Source organism: Pollachius pollachius (assembly GCF_949987615.1).
Source record: "Pollachius pollachius genome assembly, chromosome: 14".
NCBI lineage: Eukaryota > Metazoa > Chordata > Actinopteri > Gadiformes > Gadidae > Pollachius > Pollachius pollachius.
The window spans coordinates 11,155,810-11,181,328 of record NC_136947.1 but is presented as its reverse complement, the minus strand read 5'-3'; the positions used below and the strand labels follow the sequence as shown (position 1 = coordinate 11,181,328).

General features: G+C 49.0%; 1 protein-coding gene across 2 annotated transcripts in view; it reads right to left on the bottom strand.

Moving 5' to 3' along the window:
• LOC307086350 (glycogen debranching enzyme-like) overlaps nucleotides 1-25,115 on the bottom strand; it is a 28,885-nt gene extending 3,770 nt beyond the window's left edge. The window contains exons 1-31 of one of the 2 annotated variants that reach the window (XM_079751533.1): nucleotides 25,033-25,115; nucleotides 22,751-22,902; nucleotides 21,543-21,753; nucleotides 20,317-20,486; nucleotides 19,607-19,810; nucleotides 17,903-18,084; nucleotides 17,471-17,582; nucleotides 16,657-16,780; nucleotides 16,441-16,543; nucleotides 15,715-15,812; nucleotides 15,318-15,460; nucleotides 14,908-15,095; nucleotides 14,299-14,422; nucleotides 12,736-12,899; nucleotides 12,142-12,243; nucleotides 11,841-11,993; nucleotides 11,452-11,602; nucleotides 11,152-11,276; nucleotides 10,547-10,659; nucleotides 9,398-9,532; nucleotides 8,853-8,983; nucleotides 8,005-8,141; nucleotides 7,743-7,876; nucleotides 7,300-7,475; nucleotides 5,816-5,918; nucleotides 5,613-5,736; nucleotides 5,118-5,219; nucleotides 4,863-4,974; nucleotides 4,288-4,423; nucleotides 2,712-2,824; nucleotides 439-650 (exon numbers count right to left, since the gene is read on the bottom strand). In XM_079751533.1, coding sequence (XP_079607659.1) covers nucleotides 439-650; nucleotides 2,712-2,824; nucleotides 4,288-4,423; nucleotides 4,863-4,974; nucleotides 5,118-5,219; nucleotides 5,613-5,736; nucleotides 5,816-5,918; nucleotides 7,300-7,475; nucleotides 7,743-7,876; nucleotides 8,005-8,141; nucleotides 8,853-8,983; nucleotides 9,398-9,532; nucleotides 10,547-10,659; nucleotides 11,152-11,276; nucleotides 11,452-11,602; nucleotides 11,841-11,993; nucleotides 12,142-12,243; nucleotides 12,736-12,899; nucleotides 14,299-14,422; nucleotides 14,908-15,095; nucleotides 15,318-15,460; nucleotides 15,715-15,812; nucleotides 16,441-16,543; nucleotides 16,657-16,780; nucleotides 17,471-17,582; nucleotides 17,903-18,084; nucleotides 19,607-19,810; nucleotides 20,317-20,486; nucleotides 21,543-21,753; nucleotides 22,751-22,838 — 4,170 coding nt within the window. In that variant the 5' untranslated portion in view covers nucleotides 22,839-22,902; nucleotides 25,033-25,115. Of the gene's footprint in view, nucleotides 1-438; nucleotides 651-2,711; nucleotides 2,825-4,287; nucleotides 4,424-4,862; nucleotides 4,975-5,117; nucleotides 5,220-5,612; nucleotides 5,737-5,815; nucleotides 5,919-7,299; nucleotides 7,476-7,742; nucleotides 7,877-8,004; nucleotides 8,142-8,852; nucleotides 8,984-9,397; nucleotides 9,533-10,546; nucleotides 10,660-11,151; nucleotides 11,277-11,451; nucleotides 11,603-11,840; nucleotides 11,994-12,141; nucleotides 12,244-12,735; nucleotides 12,900-13,831; nucleotides 13,956-14,298; nucleotides 14,423-14,907; nucleotides 15,096-15,317; nucleotides 15,461-15,714; nucleotides 15,813-16,440; nucleotides 16,544-16,656; nucleotides 16,781-17,470; nucleotides 17,583-17,902; nucleotides 18,085-19,606; nucleotides 19,811-20,316; nucleotides 20,487-21,542; nucleotides 21,754-22,750; nucleotides 22,903-25,032 lie in introns of both variants that reach the window. The other variant, XM_079751532.1, reaches the window with a different exon arrangement.
• Between the last annotated feature and the right edge of the window lie 404 nt (nucleotides 25,116-25,519).

Below are 25,519 nucleotides of genomic sequence, written 5' to 3'. Positions count from 1 at the left end.
CAGAGCACAGGACCGCCAATCAGAGCACAGGACAGCCAATCAGAGCACAGGACAACCCTTCAGGGCACAGGACAACCCTTCAGGGCACAGGACAGCCAATCAGAGCACAGGACAGCCCATCAGAGCACAGGACAGCCCATCAGAGCACAGGACAGCCCATCAGAGCACAGCCAATCAGAGCACAGGACAGCCAATCAGAGCAAAGCCAATCAGATCACAGGACAGCCGATCAGAGCACCGGACAGCCAATCAGAGCACAGGACAGCCAATGAAAACACAGGATGGCCTATCACAACATAGCATGTCTGTCTGTCTGTGTGTAACCCCTCTGTCTGTAACCTGTCTCTCTGTCTCTACCCTGTCTGTCGGCAACCCGTCTGTCTTTAACCTGTCTGTGTGTAACCTGTATGTCTGTAACCCGTCTGTCTGTCTACGTACCACCACCATAGCGATGGTGAAGTTGGGCCGGAGCTGGTAGTCACACCAGGTGCTGGAGGCCCCGAAGCTGTCCTTGTAGATGTGCTGTTTGTGGACCAGGTCTGGGCGGGTCTCCAGGGGGTCCCCGGCCTCGCCCGACACCCAGAAGGACGCCTCGAACGACCGCTGGATGGCCTGGTCCCACCACGAGTACTGGATGAACTCCTCCTTGCCTAGGGGAGGACACCTTATACATGAAGTCATACTCCCCAGGGAGCAGGATGGAGTATAAAGTGCCGTCTCTGTCTAACAGTATGTAGTATAAAGTATCGTCTCTGTGTAACAGTATGTAGTATGTAGTATATAGTCTAAAGTACGTAGTATATAGTGCAAAGTACCTTCTCTGAGTACTGTGGCTCCGTCGTAAGGGTACAGTATGTAGTGTATAGTATACAGTACGCAGTATATAGTGTAAAGTACCTTCTCTGAGTACTGTGGCTCCGTCGTAGGGGCACAGTATGTAGTATATAGTATACAGTACGTAGTATATAGTGTAAAGTACCATCTCTGAGCACTGTGGCTCCGTCGGGGTATAGTATGTAGTATATAGTATACAGTACGTAGCATATAGTGTAAAGTACCTTCTCTGAGTACTGTGGCTCCGTCGTAGGAGTACAGTATGTAGTATATAGTATACAGTACGTGGTATATAGTGTAAAGTACCTTCTCTGAGCACTGTGGCTCCGTCGTAGGGGTACAGTATGTAGTATAAAGTACGTAGTATATAGTGTAAAGTACCTTCTCTGAGCACTGTGGCTCCGTCGTAGGGGTTCAGTATGTAGTATACAGTACGTAGTATAGTGTAAAGTACCTTCTCTGAGCACTGTGGCTCCGTCGTAGGGGTACAGTATGTAGTATACAGTACGTAGTATATAGTGTAAAGTACCTTCTCTGAGCACTGTGGCTCCGTCGTAGGGGTTCAGTATGTAGTATACAGTACGTAGTATATAGTGTAAAGTACCTTCTCTGAGCACTGTGGCTCCGTCGTAGGGGTAGAGTATGTAGTATACAGTACGTAGTATATAGTGTAAAGTACCTTCTCTGAGCACTGTGGCTCCGTCGTAGGGGTAGAGTATGTAGTATACAGTACGTAGTATATAGTGTAAAGTACCTTCTCTGAGCACTGTGGCTCCGTCGTAGGGGTACAGTATGTAGTATACAGTACGTAGTATATAGTGTAAAGTACCTTCTCTGAGCACTGTGGCTCCGTCATAGGGGTACAGTATGTAGTATACAGTACGTAGTATATAGTGTAAAGTACCTTCTCTGAGCACTGTGGCTCCGTCGTAGGGGTACAGTATGTAGTATACAGTACGTAGTATATAGTGTAAAGTACCTTCTCTGAGCACTGTGGCTCCGTCGTAGGGGTACAGTATGTAGTATACAGTACGTAGTATATAGTGTAAAGTACCTTCTCTGAGCACTGTGGCTCCGTCGTAGGGGTACAGTATGTAGTATACAGTACGTAGTATATAGTGTAAAGTACCTTCTCTGAGCACTGTGGCTCCGTCGTAGGGGTACAGTATGTAGTATACAGTACGTAGTATATAGTGTAAAGTACCTTCTCTGAGCACTGTGGCTCCGTCGTAGGGGTACAGTATGTAGTATACAGTACGTAGTATATAGTGTAAAGTACCTTCTCTGAGCACTGTGGCTCCGTCGTAGGGGTACAGTATGTAGTATACAGTACGTAGTATATAGTGTAAAGTACCTTCTCTGAGCACTGTGGCTCCGTCGTAGGGGTACAGTATGTAGTATACAGTACGTAGTATATAGTGTAAAGTACCTTCTCTGAGCACAGTGGCTCCGTCGTAGGGGTACAGTATGTAGTATACAGTACGTAGTATATAGTGTAAAGTACCTTCTCTGAGCACAGTGGCTCCGTCGTAGGGGTACAGTATGTAGTATACAGTACGTAGTATATAGTGTAAAGTACCTTCTCGGAGCACTGTGGCTCCGTCGTAGGGGTACAGTATGTAGTATACAGTACGTAGTATATAGTGTAAAGTACCTTCTCGGAGCACTGTGGCTCCGTCGTAGGGGTACAGTATGTAGTATAAAGTACGTAGTATAGTGTAAAGTACCTTCTCGGAGCACTGTGGCTCCGTCGTAGGGGTACAGTATGTAGTATACAGTACGTAGTATATAGTGTAAAGTACCTTCTCTGAGCACTGTGGCTCCGTCGTAGGGGTACAGTATGTAGTATACAGTACGTAGTATATAGTGTAAAGTACCTTCTCTGAGCACTGTGGCTCCGTCGTAGGGGTACAGTCCCTCCTTGTGTAGCAGCAGCAGCCAGCGCAGCGTCGACTTACAGAGACCCACGATCTCCACGGCCGCCCCATCCCTGGGGACAGAGAGTATTACTGCAGTACTGGGGACAGAGAGTACTACTGCAGTACGGAGGACAGACGACTACTACTGCAGTACTGGGGACAGACGAGTGCTACTGCAGTACTGGTGACGGACGACTACTACTGCAGTAATGAGGACAGACGAGTACAACTGCAGTACTGAGGACAGACTCTAGTACTAACATGTATTTTACATGTATATAATATGCTCTAACAGGTACCTGGGGGTGGCGGGCCTATTATTTATACTATATTACTGTATATATATATATATATATATATATATATATTAGTGCTGTGAAGCGATTCAAATATTTAATCACGATTAATCGCATTAATATCATAGTTAACTCGCGATTAATCGCACATTTCTTTATATTCTAAATATCCCTTGATTTCGTGCTGCTAGCCTTTTAGTGAGATCAGAGAGTGTTGAGAAGGACAGTAATAAAATATATTTGGTAAGATGGATATAAGAAGAGAGACCCGCAGTGAATTCAACCCGGTCCACCTGACATCGGGTAGGTGCATGACAGTGGTAGGCCTACCATAAAACTTCAATAGCCCAGGCATTTATTTGTTTCAATCACTGAACTTTTGAACAAAACTCTTACTCAGCAAAGATGGGAAATACTATAACATTTATTATTTAAACCAGTATGAATATTCCTACCGTACGTAGGCCTATACACATTACCAGGCTATCGAATAATGGCTACACACACACACACACACACACACACACACACACACACACACACACACACACACAAACACACACACACACACACCCGGTGGTGGAGTGGTAATCGGGAGAGTCGGGAGTATTCCTGGAGGGCCGTTAACGTTGTGGGGCTGTCAGGCTGATTAATGCGGGATAACAATATTGCGTTTATAAAAGTTCCTTGCAGCGCCATCCGGCAGCCTGAGCTGTGCGCCTGCAACCTCTCACTCACTCAACAGCCGCAACTGTCAACGTCGCAACCAAGTCTAATCTGTCTAAAGGGGAGTAACTGAGCGGCCCCTCCCGAAGTGGTACAGCCCAGGTGGGCCTTGAACTGCGATTGGTCAGAAAGACGTAACAGCTAATGACAACATTGACCTCTCATGCAGGCTCGAACAAAGTGACACACAAACACTTTAAAGGAGTTTTTCACCCATTCCGTATCCTTGCTTGCCCCAACAAGTTTGTGCGGCGTGCTTGTTGTTTTGTTTCCGATGTAGCTAGATCCAGTATGGTGTTGTAGTTTTTCTAACGTGACTAGTTGTTGCTAGACAGCAGGTGAAAAAACTACAACGTTTGCCAAGCCAAAAGAGCGTTACTCGTGCAATAAAAAAATTAACGCTGTTAAAATTGGTTTGCGTTAACGCCGTTAACAACGCGTTAAACTGACAGCACTAATATATACATATATAACATGTATATAACATGTATATAACATGCTCAAACAGGTACCTGGGCGTTGCGGGCATCCCTTTGTTGCGAGCCCTCTCGCTCTCTCCCATCTTGTCCATCCAGGTACCACAGTTGAAGCGGTTCCCCCCGGTTACAAAACCCGTCTCCGGGTCCACCTTGACGACCACGTTGAACCCTGAGGTCACATGACAGTTATCAGCATGGCTAGCACTAGCATGGCTAGCATTAGCATGGCTAGGATTAGCATGGCTAGGATTAGCATGGCTAGCACTAGCATGGCTAGTATGATGCTACCATGATGCTGCTCCAGTCAGATCGCTTCTGTTTTATAGTCAAATATCTCCTAAATTACAGATGACATCATACCTGATGACATCACATATCACCTCATACCTGACCTAGGTCAACAATAAGGAGGAGGAGCAGGGAGAGGAGGAGGGGGAGGTGAGGGGGAGAAGGAAGAGGAGGAAGAGGGGGAGAAGGAAGAGGAGGAGGAGGAGGAGGGGCAGGAAGAGGAGGGGGAGGAGGAGCAGGAGGAGCAGCGAGAGGAGGAGGACGAGGGAGAGGAGGACGAGCGGGGAGAGAAAGAGCTGGAGGAGCAGGAGGAGGAGTACCTTCATCCCTCATGTGCTGGTCTATCTTGGGTCCGGCTCCTCTCTCTCGGTAGGAGATCCCCTGCAGGTGGCGCTGGAGAGCCTCCTGGATGACATCAAGCAGAGGCTGCTCCTGTAGGAGAAACACACACACACGTAACAAACACGCTATGCACAACACACACACATGTAACACACACACTATACACAACACACACACACACACACACACACACTCACCATGATGAGGGCCATGATGTGTGTGTGGGTACGTACCACCTCTCCGGCAGGGCGGGGCTCACAGTCGTCGGTTGGGAACATGCGTGTGACGGGACACAGCAGGATGTCCTCTCCCTTGGGCACCTGGGTAACGTAGTCCTGAGGAGGAGGAGGAGAGGAGCAGCATGAGGAGGAGGAGGAGGATGAGAGGAGAGGAGCAGCATGAGGAGGAGGAAGGAGCAGCATGAGGAGGAGGAGAGGAGCAGCATGAGGAGGAGGAGGAGAGGAGCAGCATGAGGAGGAGGAGGAGGAGGAGAGGAGCAGCATGAGGAGGAGGAGGAGGAGGAGGAGGAGGAGGAGGAGAGGAGCAGCATGAGGAGGAGGAGAGGAGCAGCATGAGGAGGAGGTGGAGGAGGAGGAGAGGAGCAGCATGAGGAGGAGGAGGAGGAGGAGGAGGAGAGGACCAGCATGAGGAGGAGGAGGAGGAGGAGAGGAGCAGGAGGAGGAGGAGGAGGAGAGGAGCAGCATGAGGAGGAGGAGGAGCAGCAGTACCTGGACGCACTGCAGCCACCACCAGACGGCGTCCCTGCAGTTGTAGCGCGCGGCGCGGCCGCCGCCCAGCAGGTTTGGGACCAGGCCGTGGCGTAGCGTCCCCGCGAAGCCCAGGATCACGTTGCTACAGAGACGGGAGGAGGGGTGAGAGGGGGATGGAGGAACACACACACACACACACACACACACACACACACACATACCGCGCCTCCAGGTGGCGTCCCGTCAGCAGCATCAGGCCGCGCAGGGCGATGAAGGAGTCCCGCCCCCAGCAGCGGAAGATCCCCGAGGAGAAGTGAGGAAGACCTGGAAGAAGACCAGCCGTCAGCCTCCTGCCCACTCCTCTAGCACCTCCTCCTGTCCCCTATCACCTTCTTCTGTCCCCTAGCACCTCCTACTTTCCCCTAGCAACCCCTCATGCTCTCTAGCCCTCCTCCTCCTCTCCAGCCCCTCCTCCTCTCCAGCCCCTCCTCCTGTTCCCTAGCGCCCCTCCTCCTGTCCCCTAGCACCTCCTCCTGTTCCCTAGCACCTCCTCCTGTCCCCTAGCACCTCCTCCTGTCCCCTAACACCTCCCCCTGTCCCCTAGCCCCTCCTCCTGTCCCCTAGCCCCTCCTCCTGTCCCCTAACACCTCCTCCTGTCCCCTAGCCCCCCCTCCTGTCCTCTAACAACTCCTCCTGTCCCCTAGCACCTCCTCCTGTCCCCTAGCCCCTCCTCCTGTCCCCTAGCCCCACCTCCTGTCCCCTAACACCTCCTCCTGTCCCCTAGCCCCTCCTCCTGTCCCCTAGTACCTCCTCCTGTCCCCTAGCCCCTCCTCCTGTCCCCTAACACCTCCTCCTGTCCCCTAGCCCCTCCTCCTTTCCTCTAACAACTCCTCCTGTCCCCTAGCCCCTCCTCCTGTCCTCTAACAACTCCTCCTGTCCCCTAGCACCTCCTCCTGTTCCCTAGCACCTCCTCCTGTCCCCTAGCACCTCCTCCTGTCCTCTAGCACCTCCTCCTGTCCCCTTACACCTCCTCCTGTCCTCTAGCACCTCTTCCTGTCCCCTTACACCTCCTCCTGTCCTCTAGCACCTCCTCCTGTCCCCTTACACCTCCGCCTGTCCTCTAGCACCTCTTCCTGTCCTCTAGCACCTCCTCCTGTCCTCTTACACCTCCACCTCATCACGCTTTAAACTCCCAAAACTCAACAACAACAAATATAAACACTCTTTTGTTCCCGCAGCCACTCTACTTCTAAATTCTACAAAGGACCGTAGTGTGTGTGTATTATTATTATTTTATCTATATATATATTTACAACTATTTATTGATTGTATAGTGTTTTATTTATTGTGTGTGTGACTTGGATTTGTATACTATCTACTGCACAACAAATTGCCCCATTGGGGGACAATACTTTTTAAAAAAAAAGTATTTTGAACTTGAACTTGAACTAACACCTCCTCCTGTCCCCTAGCACCTCCTCCTGTCTCCTAGCCCCTCCTCCTGTCTTTAAGACCCTCCTCCTGTCCCCTATCACCTCCTCCTGTCCCCTATCACTTCCTCCTGTCTCCTAGTCCTTCCTCCCGTCTCCTAGCCCCTCCTCCCGTCTCCTAGTCCCTCCTCCTGGCTGAAAGTCCTTCCATGTAAGGTCTGCTCCTTTGGTCCCTAATCCCAACCCTCCACTGTGATAGGACGCTGAGAGGCTACCTGCAGCCAATGAGACGCAGCACTGCTCCTTCTGCCCGGTGACGGGGCTGAGGCGGTAGGGGACGTCCTCCAGCGAGGAGGAGAGCGGAGGAAGGGCCGGCAGCCGCCCCACCCCGCACATCTGGACCGAGCCCAGCGCCAGCAGCCGCACCAGGCTGGAGCCCTCCTGCACGAAGCTAACAGACACACTGTAGCGTTAGCACCAGGCTGGAGCCCTCCTGGACGAAGTTAACAGACACAATGTAGCGTTAGCACCAGGCTGGAGCCCTCCTGGACAAAGCTAACAGACACACTGTAGCGTTAGCACCAGGCTGGAGCCATCCTGGACGAAGCTAACAGACACACTGTAGCGTTAGCACCAGGCTGGAGCCATCCTGGACGAAGCTAACAGAGACACTGTAGCGTTAGCAGCAGGCTACCTGCAGTTAGGCGAGCAAGCCTACCTGGACATGAGACGGTAGGTGGACTGCAGCGCCGCTCCGTACGCCCCGACCAAGATGGCGTCGAAATAGCAGGGGATGAGATACCGAGGAACCAGCTTCAGAAAGTCAAACATAGAGGCCAGCCACTGGCCCACCTACACACACACACACACACAAACACACACAGAAGGAGAAGGGTCTGACTGATAGGAAGAGGAGGATGTCTGACTGATGGGGGGAAGAGCAGTAGGAGGAGGAGGGGAGAGGAGGAGGAGGCTCTGACCTGGGCCAGCGGTCCCTCGCGGGCCACCAGGCGGGAGGAGACGTAGTCCAGCAGCCAGTCCCCCTGACGGAGGTTCACACACAGCGGGTGGCCCAGATCGTTGGTGGGCCGGATCTCAGCCAGCACCGAGATGAGCCCTGTGCAGACCAGCACCAAAACGTTAACTATCAACCAGCACCAAACCATCAACCAGCCCCATCAACCAGCACCAAACCATCAACCAACACCAAACTGTAAACCATCAACCAGCACCAAACCATCAACCAGCCCCATCAACCAGCACCAAACCATCAACCAGCCCCATCAACAAGCACCAAACCATCAACCAACACCAAACCGTAAACCATCAACCAGCACCAAACCATCAACCAGCCCCATCAACCAGCACCAAACCATCAACCAGCCCCATCAACAAGCACCAAACCATCAACCAACACCAAACCGTAAACCATCAACCAGCACCAAACCATCAACCAGAAACATCAACCAGTACCAAACCATCAACCAGCACCATACCATCAACCAGCACCATACCATCAATCAGCACCAAACCATCAACCAGCACCAAACCACCAACCAGCACCAAACCGTAAACCATCAACCAGCACCAAACCATCAACCAGCAACATCAACCAGTACCAAACAATCAACCAGCACCAAACCATCAACCAGAAACATCAACCAGTACCAAACAATCAACCAGCACCAAACCATCAACCAGCACCAAACCATCAACCAGCACCATACCATCAACCAGCACCATACCATCAATCAGCACCAAACCATCAACCAGCACCAAACCACCAACCAGCACCATACCATCAACCAGCACCATACCATCACGGTACCTTGCAGCCCGGCGTAGCGGAGCTTCTCCCAGCCCGGGACGCCGTAGCTTCCTCCTCCATCCTCTTCTTCCTCAGCGTCACAGCGGAACAGCAGGATGTTGAGGTCGGAGAGGGAGAGCTGGGACATCAGCCTGCACACACACACACACACACACACACACACACACACAGGACACATACACATATATATACAGTATATACACACACACACGCACTATGTGTGTGCGCGTGTGTGTGTCTCTGTGCTATGTATGTGTGTGTGTGTTTGTGAGAGTATGTGTGTATGTGTGTCTGTGTGTCTCTGTGTTTGTGTGTCTGTGTGTGTGTGTGTGCGTGTATGTGTGTGTGTGTGTGCGCGTGTCTGTGTGTGTGTGTGCGCGTGTCTGTGTGTGTGTGTGTGTGTGTGTGTGTGTGTGTGTGTGTGTGTGTGTGTGTGTGTGTGTGTGTGTGTGCGTGTATGTGTGCGCGTGTCTGTGTGTGTGTGTGTGTGTGTGTGTGTGTGTGTGTGTGTGTGTGTGTGTGTGTGTGTGTGGTCGAGTCCTCACTGCGCCAGGGGGGTCTTCAGCGCGGGGGGGGTTTGGGGGTCCGGGGTGCTGCCCTTGCGGTACTTGGGGCTGAACTGGGTGAGGTAGAAGCGGAGGATCCCGACCACCTGCTGGGCCCGAGGGTCCAGGCTCACCCTGGGGGGGGGTTACCATGGAGATCTTAGGACCACTCAACATCAACACTGCAGTATGATTAAGGGCGTATTCACACCAGGAAAGTCCTTAGATCCAAGCTCTTTGGTGCTGCCAAAATGCAATGTTTATTTTTTGGTTTGGTGCGGTTCCTTTTCACATTGCAAATTTTCGCAACAGTCCGAGAATTTGTCAACAACGCACGTTTGTGCATAGATCGTTCAATCATTGGAAAAGACGGTCGGGAGCGGAGTAACGCATAAAAAAAAAGTAAACAAAGAAAAAAAGTCAACAAACTATGGCGATTATGGAGATTCAGCGTGCTGCCCTCATTGTGCTTATACTGATTGGTTTTCATACAGTTACAAACATCTGCAGTACTTTTGGAGCATCAGAGGCGTTCGGAAGCGAACCGAGACCACCTCTCCGGCTGGGTCTCGGACCGGCTGTTTGGTCCGCACCAGAGTTCAATGGTTTGTATTCACACCAGCCCAAAAGGTCCGCATCAGCGATTTTTTTGGTTTGGTTCGACCAAACAAGGCAGGTGTGAATACGCCCTTAGAGAAGAAACACCTAGAACATTGAGTGTGAGTGAGTGAGTGAGTGATTGAGTGAGTGAGTGAGTGAGTGAGTGAGAGAGCTAGTGAGGTAGTGAGGTAGTGAGTTAGTGAGTGAGTGAGGTAGTGGGTGAGGTAGTGAGTGAGTGAGTGAGTGAGTGAGTAAGGTAGTGAGGTAGTGAATGAGTGAGGTAGTGAGTGAAGTAGTGTGGTAGTGAGTGAATGAGGTAGTGAGTGAGTGAGGTAGTGAGTGAGTGATTGAGAGAGTGAGGTAGTGAGTGAGTGAGGTAGTGCGTTAGTGAGGTAGTGAGTGACTGAGGTAGTGAGGTAGTGAGTGAGTGATTGAGAGAGTGAGGTAGTGAGGTAGTGAGTGAGTGATTGAGAGAGTGAGGTAGTGAGTGAGTGAGGAAATGAGTGAGTGAGGTAGTGAGGTAGTGAGTGAGTAAGTGATTGAGGGTACCTGAAGGCGATGGCGCTCCCAGGGGTCAGCTTCTGGAAGGTGATCTCCTGGATGAACTCTGACCTCCCCTTAGAGGTCACGACCCCCGGCTTCACCAGAGTACTTTCCGCTAGCTACATAGTGATGGTGATAGAGTGAGAAGTGATACAAGGTTTAAGGTAACAGAAGATTGAGGAGTGAGATAAAGTCTAAAGTAACAGAAGAGTGAGGAGTGATGGAGTGAAGAGTTATACGAGGTATATATTAACAGAATGGCGATAGTGATAGATTAAAGGGTGATACGAGTTGTATAGTAACAGAAGAGTGAGAGTGATAAAGTGAGGAGTGATACGATGTCTTTAGTAACAGAAGAGTAAGAGTGACAGAGTGAGTAGTGAGAGTGATAAAGTGAATAGTGATACAATGTCTATAGTAACAGAAGAGTAAGAGTGACAGAGTGAGTAGTGAGAGTGATAGAGTGAGGAGTGATTCACGGTATATAGTAACATAATAGTTGGAGTGACAGAGTGAGGAGGGATACGAGGTCTATAGTAACAGACGGGTGAGAGGAATATAGATAAGAATGAGAGTGACAATGTGAGGAGCGATACGAGGTGAGTACAGACCGCTATGTGCTCCTTGATCTCCACAGAGTACTCCGGCATTCCATTAATGACGTCATTGTCTCTCTTATAACTCCCAGCATGCCTTTCAACCATCCTCGCCTCAAACACCACCTCCTCGATCTTCCCTGAGAGAGAGAGGGAGAGAGAGAGAGAGAGAGAGAGAGAGAGAGAGAGAGAGAAAGAGAGAGAGAGAGAGAGAGAAAGAGAGAGAGAGAGAGAGAAAGAGAGAGAGAGAGAATCAGACCGACAGGAAAAGAGACAGACAGGCAGGCATAGAGACAGGCAGACAGGCAGACAGACCTGGTATGAACATGGGGGGGGTGGTGGGGGGGTACTGGTGGGTCTTGATGTCCCAGAATGCTGTTCTGCTGACGGTCACCACTGATTGGTGGGTTGAGGGACAGTGGCGAGTCACAGCCACCGTGTCCGCGTCCACCTGGTCCACGTACACCTGGGGACAGGAAGTAATGTCACACATACAACTAGACCAGCTCACACACAGGAAGGGACGTCAGAGCAACAGCAGGACACTTCCCTACTTCCTACTTGTTTCAAACCTACTAGCTTTATGCTACCATGTTTCACAAACCACAAGTATTTGATAACTATGTTAAATATTAAGCACTTATTACTTTGGCTGGCCAGACCTTTCAACCCCTCCCCTCACCTGTATAAAGCCCCTCCCCTACCTGTATGAAGCCCTGTGCCGCCAGCTCCTGGTGCAGCAGGTTGATGGCTCTCTTTGCGGCCGTGATGCCAGTCTGGCCGCTGGTCTCCCCCACAGAGGCAGGGGGCGCCGCGCTCCAGCTGGGGTACACACGCTCCTCCTTCACCACCGAAATCTGGAGCAATCACAACACAACGCTGGGCAAGCGACTCGAGGATGTGTGTGTGTGTGTGTGTTTGAGTGTTTGAGTGTGTATGTGTGTCTGTGTGTGTACGTGTGTGTGGTGAGTCTGTGTGTGTGTGTGTGCGTGTGTGTGTGTGTACCTGGTGTGGTACCAGCTCGTCGTACCCTCTGGTGGAGCCGGTGGCGCAGCACGCCATCGACACAACAGCGGCGCTTGGCAGGGCGTCCAGCACCGACCGCAGCTATAACACAACGCTAGCTCATTAGCATCAACCACCACCCAACATTAGCTCATTAGCATCAGCTACCACCCAACATTAGCTCATTAGCATCAGCTACAACACAACACTAGCTCATTAGCATCAGCTACAACACAATGCCAGCTCATTAGCATCAGCTACAAACCCAACGCTAGTTCATTAGCATCAACTACAACACAACACTAGCTCATTAGCATCAGCTACAACACAACGGTAGCTCATTATCATCAGTTACAACACAACACTAGCTCATTAGCATCAGCTAAAACACAACGCTAGCTCTTAGCATCTGCTAAAACACAACACTAGCTCATTAGCATCAGCTACAGCACAACATTTCAGCAGCCACAGAACAATAGCATGTTAGCTATAAGACACAACCGTAGCATCGGCTACAACACACATTAGCACATTAGCGTCAGCTGCTACAGAGACGTAGCCCTTGGGAAGGGGAAGGTGACTGTGAATGCAGACCTGGATGGGGCACTCGTTGTCGTGGGTGATGTCCAGGAACATGGCATGGGCGATGGAGGGGACCAGGGGCCGCAGGCTGGGCTGCACCAGGGCCCCCACCGGCTGGCCCCCGTAGCGATACACCAGGCGGCCCTCCTCATGGCTGTCCCCCGCAGACATGGCCTCTGGGACACACAGCAGTTAACTAGTTAACCATCTAACCAGCTGCACACACTCCAGACCAGTTAAGCAGCTAACCAGTCTACACACACTCCAGACCAGTTAACCAGCTAACCAGTCTACACACACTCCAGACCAGTTAACCAGTTAACCAGCTACACACTGCAGACCAGTTAAGCAGCTAACCAACCAATCTACACACACTTCAGACCAGTTAACTAGTCATATCAGTTAACCAGTCTACACAGCTTACCTCGCTGATAGTTAGTGTATCGAGCACAACGCAACAATATGAATACATCTTAGCATTGAATTGATTATTACAACTACAAAGTGTATTTCTTAAATATATATATATATTGTAGCTATATATATTTATATATAGAAAGAGAGATCCATATCTAGATCTATGATGAGATCTATAAACTGTATTTAGTTATTTAGTATTACAGTACCTCATATTTAAGCTACAGTACATTGTATTAAAGCAACAGTACCTAGCATTAAAGCTACAGTACCTCGTATTTAAGCGACAGCACCTCGTATTAAAGCTACAGTACCTCATATTAAAACTACAGTACCTCATATCAAAGCTACACTACCTTGTATTAAAGCTAAAGTACCTCATATTAAAGCTACAGTACCTCATATTAAAGACACAGTACCTCGTATTAAAGCTACAGTACCTCATAGGAAAGCTAAAGTATCTCATATTTAAGCTACAGTACCTTGTATTAAAGTCACAGTGCCTCGTATAAAAGCTACATTACCTCTTGTAAAAGCCACAGTTCCTAGTATTAAAGCTACAATACCTCATATTAAAGCTACAGTACCGCGTGTTAAAGCGACAGTACCTGTATTAAAGCTACAGCACCTCGTATTAAAGCTACAGTACCTTGTATTAAAGCTGTAATACCTTGTATTAAAGCGACAGTACCTCGTATTAAAGATGTGATGCCTAGCTTGGTGACGAAGACATTGTCAAGTTCCTCGCTGCCCGTGAAGAGCTCCGCCACCACGTAAAGGTTAGGACACACCCTCCGAGCAGCGGCCAGCATAAACTGACCAACCACAGCACAGGACAGCCAGGCCACGCCCACATCAAAGCCAAGAGGGGAGAGGTTTGGGGGGACGGGGGACAAGGCAGCGGAGCCAAAAGAGATGTGATGTAGAGAGAGAGACAGAGAGAAACAGGGAGAGAGTGAGAGGGAGAGAGAGAGAAACAGGCAGAGAGCGAGAGGGAGAGAGAGTGACAGAGAAACAGGGAGAGAGAGACAGAGAGAAACAGGGAGAGAGAGACAGAGAGAAACAGAGCGAGAGGGAGAGAGAGAGAGAGCACATTAGTATACGCATGCGAACGTGCACACCAGCAACACGTGCACCAGCACACGTGCACCAGCATACCGCGCACGAGGCTGCTGATCCCAAGGCGGTTGACGAAGACGTTGTCGAGAGTCTCGCTGCCCGTGAAGAGCTCAGCGATCACATACAGGTCGGGGCGCACCGCCCGGGCAGCGGACAGCATGGTCTGGACACACACACACACACGCACGCACGCATGCATTCACATGCACACACACACAAACACACACGCACGCACACCCACACAACATACCCAAACACACACACACAACATACACACACAAACATAAGATACAAACATTCACACATACAACACACACATACTTCCAGGACTGAATTTATAAAACACAACAGAGGCTCAAAGACTTTGAGACAAGTGATCAGCATTTGAATGTGATGAGGTCACGGTGTGATGAGGTCACGGTGTGATAAGGTCACGGTGTGATGAGGTCACGGTGTGATGAGGTGATGGTGTGATGAGGTCATGGTGTGATGAGGTAACGGTTTGATGAGGTCATAAGGAGGTCACGGTGTGATGAGGTCACGGTGTGATAAGGTCACGGTGTGATGAGGTCACGGTGTGATGAGGTCACGGTGTGATGAGGTCATGTGTGATGAGGTCACTGTGAGGCCGTTGCCCTGATGACATACCTCGGCCACGTGCAGCGGTGTGGAGTGGCAGTTGTCGAGGCGGACCCCGTGGAAGTGCTGTGCGGTGGTCTGTGTGTAGCGCGTCATGTGGGCCCAGAGGTAGGGGCAGTCCTGAGGGCCGGCGCCATAGCGCAGCTTCACGCTGTCGCCCCAGCACACCAGCTCCCTGCGCAGGTACACACTGGAGCCTGCACACACAGGGGGCCATGTTGGACATGGGGTGGGGCCATGTTGGACATGGGGTGGGGCCATGTTTGACATGGGGAGGCGGCCATGTTGGACCTAGTTGTGGAGTCCATGTTGGATCTAGGTGTGGCGGCCATGTTGGATCTAGTTGCGGCGGCCATGTTGCATCTAGGTGTGGTGGCCATGTTGGACCTATGTGCGGCGGCCATGTTGGATGTACTGGCCTGGTTCAGCGAAGTTGCGGAGGGGGTCGTCCCCCATCACCCAGCCGTTGTGCGCCAGGAAGTGACACGCCGCGGTCGGCACTTCCAGGAGACGCAGCTCCTCCTCCAGAGAAAGGAGCTCAGAGGAGGAGAAGGAGAAGTACCTACACACACACACACACACACACACACACACACACACACACACACACACACACACACACAGTTAAGGGTTCATACCTGCTGTGATCTATCAACAGATGTTCAACTTCCTCTCTCTCTTTATACCCCTCTCTCTCCATAAATACACACAAACACACACACACATGCAAAATTCTCTTGACTCCTCCATGGTCTCACCTGGTCTAGTCTCATCTGGTCTAGTGAATCATGTTCAAGCCTCACCTAGTCTTCTTACCTGGTAACCAATGGGTTCTTCTGGTTCACACTTCCCAGTTTAGGACCATGGTCAGCCAGCCGTTCATAAACTACAGTTCCCACGATGCAGTTGGCTGCCTGAGAGGAAAAAGAGAAGAAGAAAATATTATCTTCAAAAGAAAGTTTGAGGAGTTCTGAAACCTTTAGAAAACAAATGTTCCAAAACAATCAAAACATACATTTATTAAGTATTTCAACAACAAGCCATTAGTGTATGTTGCAACAGGTTAGAGGTCAGTTAGTAGTTAGCAAGTATCTTAACCTGTAGGGTAGTAGTTATTTAGTAGTAGTTAGTATCTTAACCTGTAGATTAGTAGATGATTAGTATCTTAACCTGTTGGTTAGTAGTTAGTTAGTATCTTAACCTGTTGGTTAGTAGTTAGTTAGTATCTTAACCTGTAGGTTAGTAGTTAGTTAGTATCTTAACCTGTAGGTTAGTAGTAAGTATCTTAACCTGTAGGGTAGTAGTTAGTTAGTAATAGTTAGTATCTTAAACTTTAGAGTAAGCAGTAGTTAGTATCTTAACCTGTAGGTTAGTAGTTAGTATCCTAACCTGTAGGTTAGTAGTTAGTTAGTAGTAGTTAGTATATTAACCTGTAAGTTAGTAGTTAGTTAGTAGTAGTTAGTATCTTAACCTTTAGGTTAGTAGTTAGTTAGTATCTTAACCTGTAGGTTAGTAGTTAGTTAGTAGTAGTTAGTATCTAACCTGCTCCTGGTGCTGGTGGACGATGTGGTACTGCTGTCCGTTCAGCTCGTTCAGCCTCTGCTTCAGCGAATCACAGCACTCCAGGAGGTGATGGGGGGCGGGGCTACAGACACATCATTTGATTGCTGCATATTCTGAACTCTTTGGAGACGTCCCAACCTCAAGTGCTCAAATGTTAACGTTTCATTTTTCCATAAAGTTTTTCTTGCGACTGACCTCTGAGGGACAAATATCTCGAGGGCCGAGTCCATATCAATAGTGTTGCCATAACGACGGTAACTAGGGTCTTGGATCATCCTCAGCCCTTTCCCTCCTCGCTTATTATGGTCTGGTTTGGGATCTGAGCGTCAGAAGAAAGTAAAAAAATCACACACAAAAAAATACACACAAATACACTTATTATTATAAAGCATTAGAACTGTTCTAGTGAGTTTATAACATGAGAACGGTTCTAGTGAGTCTATAACCAGTTAGCAGTGATCTAGTTCATTTAGGACAGGTTAGCAGGGTTATAGTGGATTATAAAAGGTTAGCAGGGTTCTAGTTGGATTATAACAGGTTAGCAGGGTTCTAGTTGGATTATAACAGGTTAGCAGGGTTCTAGTTAGTTTATAACAGGTTAGCAGGGTTCTAGTGGATTATAACAGGTTAGCAGGGTTCTAGTGGATTATAACAGGTTAGCATGGTTCTAGTGGGTTACAACAGGTTAGCATGGTTCTAGTTGGATTATAACAGGTTAGCATGGTTCTAGTTGGATTATAACAGGTTAGCATGGCTCTAGTTGGATTATAACAGGTTAGCAGGGTTCTAGTTGGATTATAACAGGTTAGCAGGGATCTAGTTGGATTATAACAGGTTAGCAGGGTTCTAGTGGATTATAACAGGTTAGCGTGGTTCTAGTTGGATTATAACAGGTTAGCAGGGTTCTAGTGGGATTAGGTTAACAGGTTAGCAGGGTTCTAGCGGGATTAGGTTAACAGGTTAGCAGGGTTGTAGCGGGATTAGATTAACAGGTTAGTGGGGTTCTCACGGTTCTCCAGTAGGGTTCTGAAGGCTGCCACAACGTTCTCCACGTTGACCTGGAAGAACTCCCACAGTCTGACCTGAGGAAACACTTCCTGCCAGAGGACGCTGCGCAGCGCCTGCAAACACACAAACACACGCACACACACACACAAACACACATTACAATCACACACACAAACGCACATTACAATCACACACACACATTACAAAGCACAAACATTACAATCACACGCACGCACACACAAACGCAAACACCAATACATATATCAAAAACACACACACACACACACACACACATACTTCATCTTGAGCACATTATTCTCCATTTCAACATGATGTCATCTTTAGTTAAGGAAGGTTAACTAATAGCAGTGATTAGCAGCTAATCAGTAGCTAGCTAGCTAGCTAGGAGGCTAGGCCTAGGCGGTGAACTGACGTTGAGGTGTGCCTCGCTGGTGATTTCAGCCGGAAGTCCTTTAGCAACGTAGCTTCCGCTAGCAATGCTATCGCTGAGGTGGCTGAGGGCGCGGTCCAGGACCCAGGCGGGGCGCAGGTGGGGTGAGTTCACCAGGTTGTAGCCGCACTCCGGGTGGTCTTCCAGCCAGGGGCTGTTAGCCGCTGAAGACACATTGGGAGTTAACATGGGGCAGCAATAGATGGAGTGTTTCAATACAACATGGAGTGTTTCAATACAACATTGTGTGTTTCAATACAACAATGTGTGTTTCAATAAAATATTGTGTTTCAATAAAGCATTGTGTGTTTCAATAAAACTTTGTGTGTTATTATATAACATTTTGTGTTTTTATATCACATTGTGTGTTTTTTATAAAATTTTGTGGTTTTTTTATAACAATTTGTGTTTGTTTTGTTCATATTATAACATATTATATTTAAAGCTGCATGGAAGACATTGGTCCATAGATATAGCACAGAATGGGTCTATGTCATTAAACCCGAGATCCTAATGGAATCAAAATGGTGGAAGAGGGACAGAGGTCTGCGGTTCCTGACTCTGATCTGTTCACCGTGAGGAGATGCATGAGGGCAGATGTTCAAGACTGTAGGTCAAAGGGGTCACGAGAAATTCTTGTTGCATTTTTGGACTATTGCTATAGCGCCACCTGTTGCCAGTCAATCTAATATTTCTCCTCTGTTCCTGTCTAGTCATCCTTGACAACCATGGAGAGTTCATGAGGAGCAACTCAGCAGTCTTTGCTGTGGCCGTCAATCTGGCGGAACAATAATAAAACAACAGGTGGCCTCTGCCTCTGAGGCTGGCCCGTAATAACATTCATAAAGCCTGTCCTGTGTTCAAGGCACTTCACAGTTGAACCTACCAATGCGCTCTGCAGTGGAACGTACCACTGCGCTCCACTGTGGAACGTACCACTGCGCTCCACTGTGGAACGTTCCACTGCGCTCCACAGTGGAACGTACCACTTCGCTCCACAGTGGAACGTACCACTTCGCTCCACTGTGGACCGTAGTGCCAGCGGCTCGCTACTTTAGGACCTGCCCACAGAGACCGCACCGTCGCTATGGAGATGAAATGGCGGCCAGGAATAAAGTCAGGGAACCTTTGACCTTCAGTGGGTTCCTGACCTTTATATCAAGTTCCTGAGACTCTCTGACCTTTACTGGGGAACTGCAACCGGGGTTATCACTCGAGCGGGCTGCACAAGTTCATTGGGTTCTTTGGATGCCTGGTAATGTATAATATTAAATGATGCATAGATGGGATCTATAGACGTGAAAGCTATTACATATAGATATGATAGACATCATAGTGATATTTATGATGTATAGAGGTTCAGAAAAAGGTGATATTTATGATGTATAGATGTTCATAAAGGGGTAATATTTATGATGTATAGATGTTCATAAAGGGGTGATATTTATGATGTATAGATGTTCATAAAGAGGTGATATTTATGACACATAGATGTTCATAAAGAGTTGATATTTATGATGTATAGATGTTCATAAAGAGGTGATATTTATGATGTATAGACGTTCATAAAGAGGTGATATTTATGATGTATAGATGTTCAGAAAGAGGTGATATTTATGATGTATAGATGTTCAGAAAGAGGTGATATTTATGATGTATAGATGTTCAGAAAGAGGTGATATTTACCGGTGTGGTTGTACACCACGTCTGTGATTGACAGCATGTTCCATTCTCTCTTCATCTTCTCCACCAATGCGCCGACATCGGCCCAGCCGTAGCTCCGCCCCTCAGGGCTGAACTCGGGGTTAAAGGTCAGCTGATCGGCCAATGAGTAGCAGGACCTGGACTCACCCAGAGTCTGGAGGGGAGTGAAGTGGAGCATGTTGTACCCTGAGAGCGAGAGCGAGAGAGAGAGAGAGAGAAAGAGACAGACAGATAAACAGACAGATATACAGACAGACAGACAGACAGACAGACAGACAGACGGACAGACAGACAGACAGAAAGCGATTAAAGCTATAGTAAGCAATCTGTTGTATCATATTAGTCGTAATTCTCTCTACATCTCAATAGATCAAAAGATGGATCTCTCTGTGCCCCCGGCCCCGGTCCGAAGCACCCAGCCTCAGTCAGCCGGAGGACACGAGTGTCTTCGGAGGCCGAGTCTAGCCGGCTTGTTCCTTCAGAGTGGCCCTACCTAGCTTTAATCAGTAAGTGATAGAGGAGTGTTAAAGCTAGCTGCTAGCTAGCTGGCTGCTGAAGCTAAGTAGATGAATGCCACCAAACTAGCTGTTACATTAATCTGCCACCTATATAGCTGCTAATTGACACCTAGCTAGATGGTACCTCGCTGGCTGCTAGGCTAAACTGTTAGCTGCTATCCGGCGGCGTCCTACCGGTCTCCTTGGCGACCTGCAGCCTCTGGGGCCAGAGGTCCAGGGTCCCTAGACACTTGGCCAGGTAGGTCTGGATGGTGATGCAATCCAGGGGCAGGACCTGGTCATCGGGGCCCACCCGGAGCACGGGGTCCACCACCAGGTAGCCCCCACCACACCGGCCCCCGTCCCTGGGGAACACAGGAGCAGGAGCCTCTACAGTAGGGTGGAGGTACCACTGCCTCTACAGTAGGGTGGAGGTACCACTGCCTCTACAGTAGGGTGGTGGTACCACTGCCTCTACAGTAGGGTGGAGGTACCACTGCCTCTACAGTAGGGTGGAGGTTCTACTGCCTCTACAGTAGGGTGGAGGTACCACTGCCTCTACAGTAGGGTGGTGGTACCACTGCCTCTACAGTAGGGTGGTGGTACCACTGCCTCTACAGTAGGGTGGAGGTACCACTGCCTCTACAGTGGGGTGGAGGTTCTACTGCCTCTACAGTAGGGTGGAGGTACCACTGCCTCTACAGTAGGGTGGAGGTACCACTGCCTCTACAGTAGGGTGGAGGTACCACTGCCTCTACAGTAGGGTGGAGGTTCTACTGCCTCTACAGTAGGGTGGTGGTGGGTGAAGGTACCACTGCCTCTACAGTAGGGTGGTGGTACCACTGCCTCTACAGTAGGGTGGAGGTACCACTGCCTCTACAGTAGGGTGGAGGTACCACTGCCTCTACAGTAGGGTGGAGGTTCTACTGCCTCTACAGTAGGGTGGAGGTTCTACTGCCTCTACAGTAGGGTGGAGGTACCACTGCCTCTACAGTAGGGTGGTGGTACCACTGCCTCTACAGTAGGGTGGAGGTTCTACTGCCTCTACAGTAGGGTGGTGGTGGGTGAAGGTACCACTGCCTCTACAGTAGGGTGGAGGTACCAATGCCTCTACAGTAGGGTGGTGGTGGGTGAAGGTACCACTGCCTCTACAGTAGGGTGGAGGTACCACTGCCTCTACAGTAGGGTGGAGGTTCTACTGCCTCTACAGTAGGGTGGAGGTTCTACTGCCTCTACAGTAGGGTGGTGGTACCACTGCCTCTACAGCAGGTTGGTGGTACCACTGCCTCTACAGTAGGGTGGAGGTACCACTGCCTCTACAGTAGGGTGGTTGTGGGTGGAGGTATGACTGCCTCTACAGTGGGGTGGAGGTTCCACTCCCTCTACAGGGTGGTGCGGGTGGTGGTCCTAGGGGGCCGTACCCGAGGCTGTAGTGGAAGTGGAAGGAGCCGGCCAGCTGCAGGTCCAGGCAGCAGTACTTGTCCGAGTCGTCCTCGCGGCCGGCGGGGTTCACCCAGCTCAGTACCCGGAAGCAGCTCCTCTGGAAGGCCTCCCCCGCGGCGGGGTAGTTGGTGTGGAGGCTGACAGAGCGGCCCTGGAGGCTGGGGCCCAGACGGAACTGTAGCTCGAAGCCTGGGGCCCACAGTAACACAATACAAGTACACATTACTACACATTATGATGCCACGCCCTAATGAAAATTGTATTGGACTACTCTACACCTGAGTACACAATACAGTTGCTCTACACCGTAGTAAACAATACAGCTACTCTACACCGTAGTAAACAATACAGCTACTCCACACCTTAGAACACAATAAAACTACTCTACACCTTAGTACACAATACAGTTACTCTTCACTGTAGTAAACAATACAGCTACTCTACACCGTAGTAAACAATACAGCTACTCTACACCTTAGTACACAATACAGTTACTCTGCACACTAGTACACAATAAAGTTAGTTAGTTTTCTACAATACTACACATACATTTACATTTACATTTACATTTAGGGCATTTAGCAGACGCTTTTATCCAAAGCGACTTACAATAAGTGCATTTGTTGCAATAAGTACATTTGTCATAAGAAGTGAAACAATATATCGCTGTCGGTACAGTAAAGATGTTCATAGAACCAAGTGCAAGTATTACAATCGCTAGGCTAACCCATTCCCTGTGTAAAGCAGCGATAGCAGCTACTGTAGATGCTACACAAGTAAGTACCTTGGATAAGTGCAATGTACAAGCGCCAGGACGTACAACATTCAATGGTGGCTGTGCATTGGTTTCTATATAAAGGTGTGTTCACATAAACACACCTTAGTTACTCAAATACTACACATTCACACACCTTATAGACACAACAAAACTAGTAGTTAGTAGCATGGAGTCTAAATGCTTGTCCACACTAAATGCTACTCTCCGGAGTGATAGGATGAGTGATACTAGGTGTGATACAGGACATAGACCTCTTAGTTATTATTAGCAGTGATACTAGAATTGATACCAGGAGTGATACAGTGATGTGAGGAGTAAGAACAGGATTGATACAGTGGTATGAGTGATACCAGGAGTGATCCAGGGGTGTGAGGAGTGAGAACAGGAGTGATCCAGGGTGAGTCCTACCTTGTTCCAGTCTGAACAGAGTCCTCTCCAGGTTCTCCTGGTTGTTGAGCTGGAGGACTCGGATCTGCTTCAGGTGATGGGGCAACATCTTCTGACGTCTGCTGGACACACTATCTCACTCTCTGTCTCTCTCTCTTTCTCACTCTGGAACTCTGGAAGAAAATAACACTTTTACACTCAAGCTGGAGCCAAAAAGTTACGACACTTCTCATGTGTGGAGAAGCTAGCGCCCTCGCTCCCTGGCTTCCTAGCCGCTCGCTCCCTAGCCCCCTAGTTCCCCACCCCCCTAGACCCCTAGCTTCCTAGCCCCCTAGCTTCCTAGTCTCCTAGCTCCCTAGCCCCAAAGCCCCCTAGTTCCCTACCCCCCTAGACCCCTAGCTTCCTAGCCCCCTAGCTTCCTAGTCTCCTAGCTCCCTAGCCCCAAAGCCCCCTAGCTCCCTAGTCCCTAGCCCCTAGCAGAATCCTCCTTCTCCAGAGAGCTTCGAGGCCTTCTGTGGTTTGGAGTTCTGCTCAGAACCTTCCGGGCTTCTCTCTCGGTCTGAGGGAGGGAGTTGATGTGTTTAAGAAGTAAGTCCAAAGCTTCAGTAGCTTCTCCAAATTTAATTGGATTCTTTATTCACTGAGGATAATAGAGTCTGCTAAATTACTAAATGCGATACGAGTTTGTACGGTAAGTTATAAAGAAGTTACTCCAGGGTCACATGGTCGGAATGGGGCGAGTCAGAGTGTGTGTCCTAGTTCACTAGTGTGTGCTACTGTATGTTCTAGTTCACTAGTGTGTGCTACTGTATGTTCTAGTTCACTAGTGTGTGCTACTGTATGTCCTAGTTCACTAGTGTTTGTTACTGTATGTTCTAGTTCAATACTGTGTGCTACTGTATGTCCTAGTTCACTAGTGTGTGCTTCTGTATGTTCTAGTTCACTAGTGTGTGCTACTGTATGTCCTAGTTCACTAGTGTGTGCTACTGTATGTCCTAGTTCACTAGTGTGTGCTACTGTATGTCCTAGTTTACTAGTGTGTGCTACTGTATGTTCTAGTTCACTAGTGTGTGCTACTGTGTGTCCTAGTTTACTAGTGTTTGTTACTGTATGTTCTAGTTCACTAGTGTTTGTTACTGTATGTTCTAGTTCACTATTGTGTGCTTCTGTATGTTCTAGTTCACTAGTGTGTGCTACTGTATGTCCTAGTTCACTAGTGTTTGTTACTGTGTGTCCTAGTTTACTTTAGCCAACAGTTCAGAGTTCACCAGAGAGTTCTGAGGTCGTCACTTTTGAGTCATGTAAACAAACCTCACTTCCTCTGGAAGCAGGAAGTACTAAACTACACAACAAATGAATACACAATTCCTTGTTAAACACCAAGTAACAATAAATAAACTACACAATGGCTATAAAAATAAACACAATAAGCATTACAAAAACAAACCTTGAATTACACATAGCGTTGTGAAACACAAACGGTTTCCTAAAACAAACTTTACACAAGGTTTCTCAAAGTTGAAACTGAAGTTTGTGTTGAAAGTCTGGTCAGCTGTTGTGTCACTGAAGTAGGAGTCCCATCGCAGATCTCATCAAATTACTGACTAGTTATTATAACGAGGTTAACGGTATTAGAATACATATTCAATACATATTTTTAGGATTGTTGTAAGATAGATAATACAATATGACTTCATAAAACTAGAATTATGTAGAAGGTTCGTTCGACATTATAGTAGAATGTGGTAATGTTATAATCCACGATGAGAGAGGATCCAGCGCTGCACCGGGGCTCAGTAGCGGGACTACATGCCTCGTCGTCCGGGCAGAGGCTCTACCGGGAAGACCGAGATAGACCAGACCCCTAACCCTACCTGGTCCCGGGGCAGCGGGCCGGTGGTGATAACAAGGTCACTTCTTAATGTCATCTCCGCTATTTATAACTAACAAACTACTTCTACTAGTTTAAAGCCACAAACACACACACGCACACACACACACACACACACACACACACACACACACACACACACACACACACACACACACACACACACACACACACACACACACACACACACACACACAGGCACGCTGCAGCCCCTGCACTTGCACGGAAATCTGGAAACACAGGCCCGATGTATTTCCATATCTCTTCGATTTCTCCAATATCTCCACATCTCGACCATGAGGAACCAGACGAGAAGCCCCGCGGCGGGCCGACCTACCGCTACCCGCCCGCAGGTCCGGACTACGACCCGGCCCCGCTTGGAGATGTGGTGGTGTGTGATGTTATTATTCACCTGTCAGGTCTCTGTCTGGACAGCAGAAAGTCTTCTCTGTCTCTGCTCCTCGCTGGTGGAGGACAGCAGGGGAGGGAGGGGCGGGGCGGAGGAGGGAGTGGGCGGGTCGGAGCAGCACTACCGTAATGCCGCTGGAAGAGGCGGAACATACCGGCTGAAACCTTTTAGAAACTCTTCCGTTAATTCCGTACAAGCCGGTTCATGTGTGGATATTAAATGTTCCCGTTTGGACACCGAGGCTGATCGTGGACGGTTGGCTTGTGAGCGGCATATTTATGAGTGCGTGATTTGTAGAGAGACATGAACGGCTCGCACGTGTTCCGCACTGGGACGAGCAGGAGCGCACGCACACATTGGAGGGGTTGCGTAATAACAGCTGGTGGGACTGCAGCACCCAAGACAAACATACAGACAGACAGACAGACAGACATGCAAGCAGACATGCGGGCAGACAGACATGCAGACAGAAAGACATACAGACAGGCAG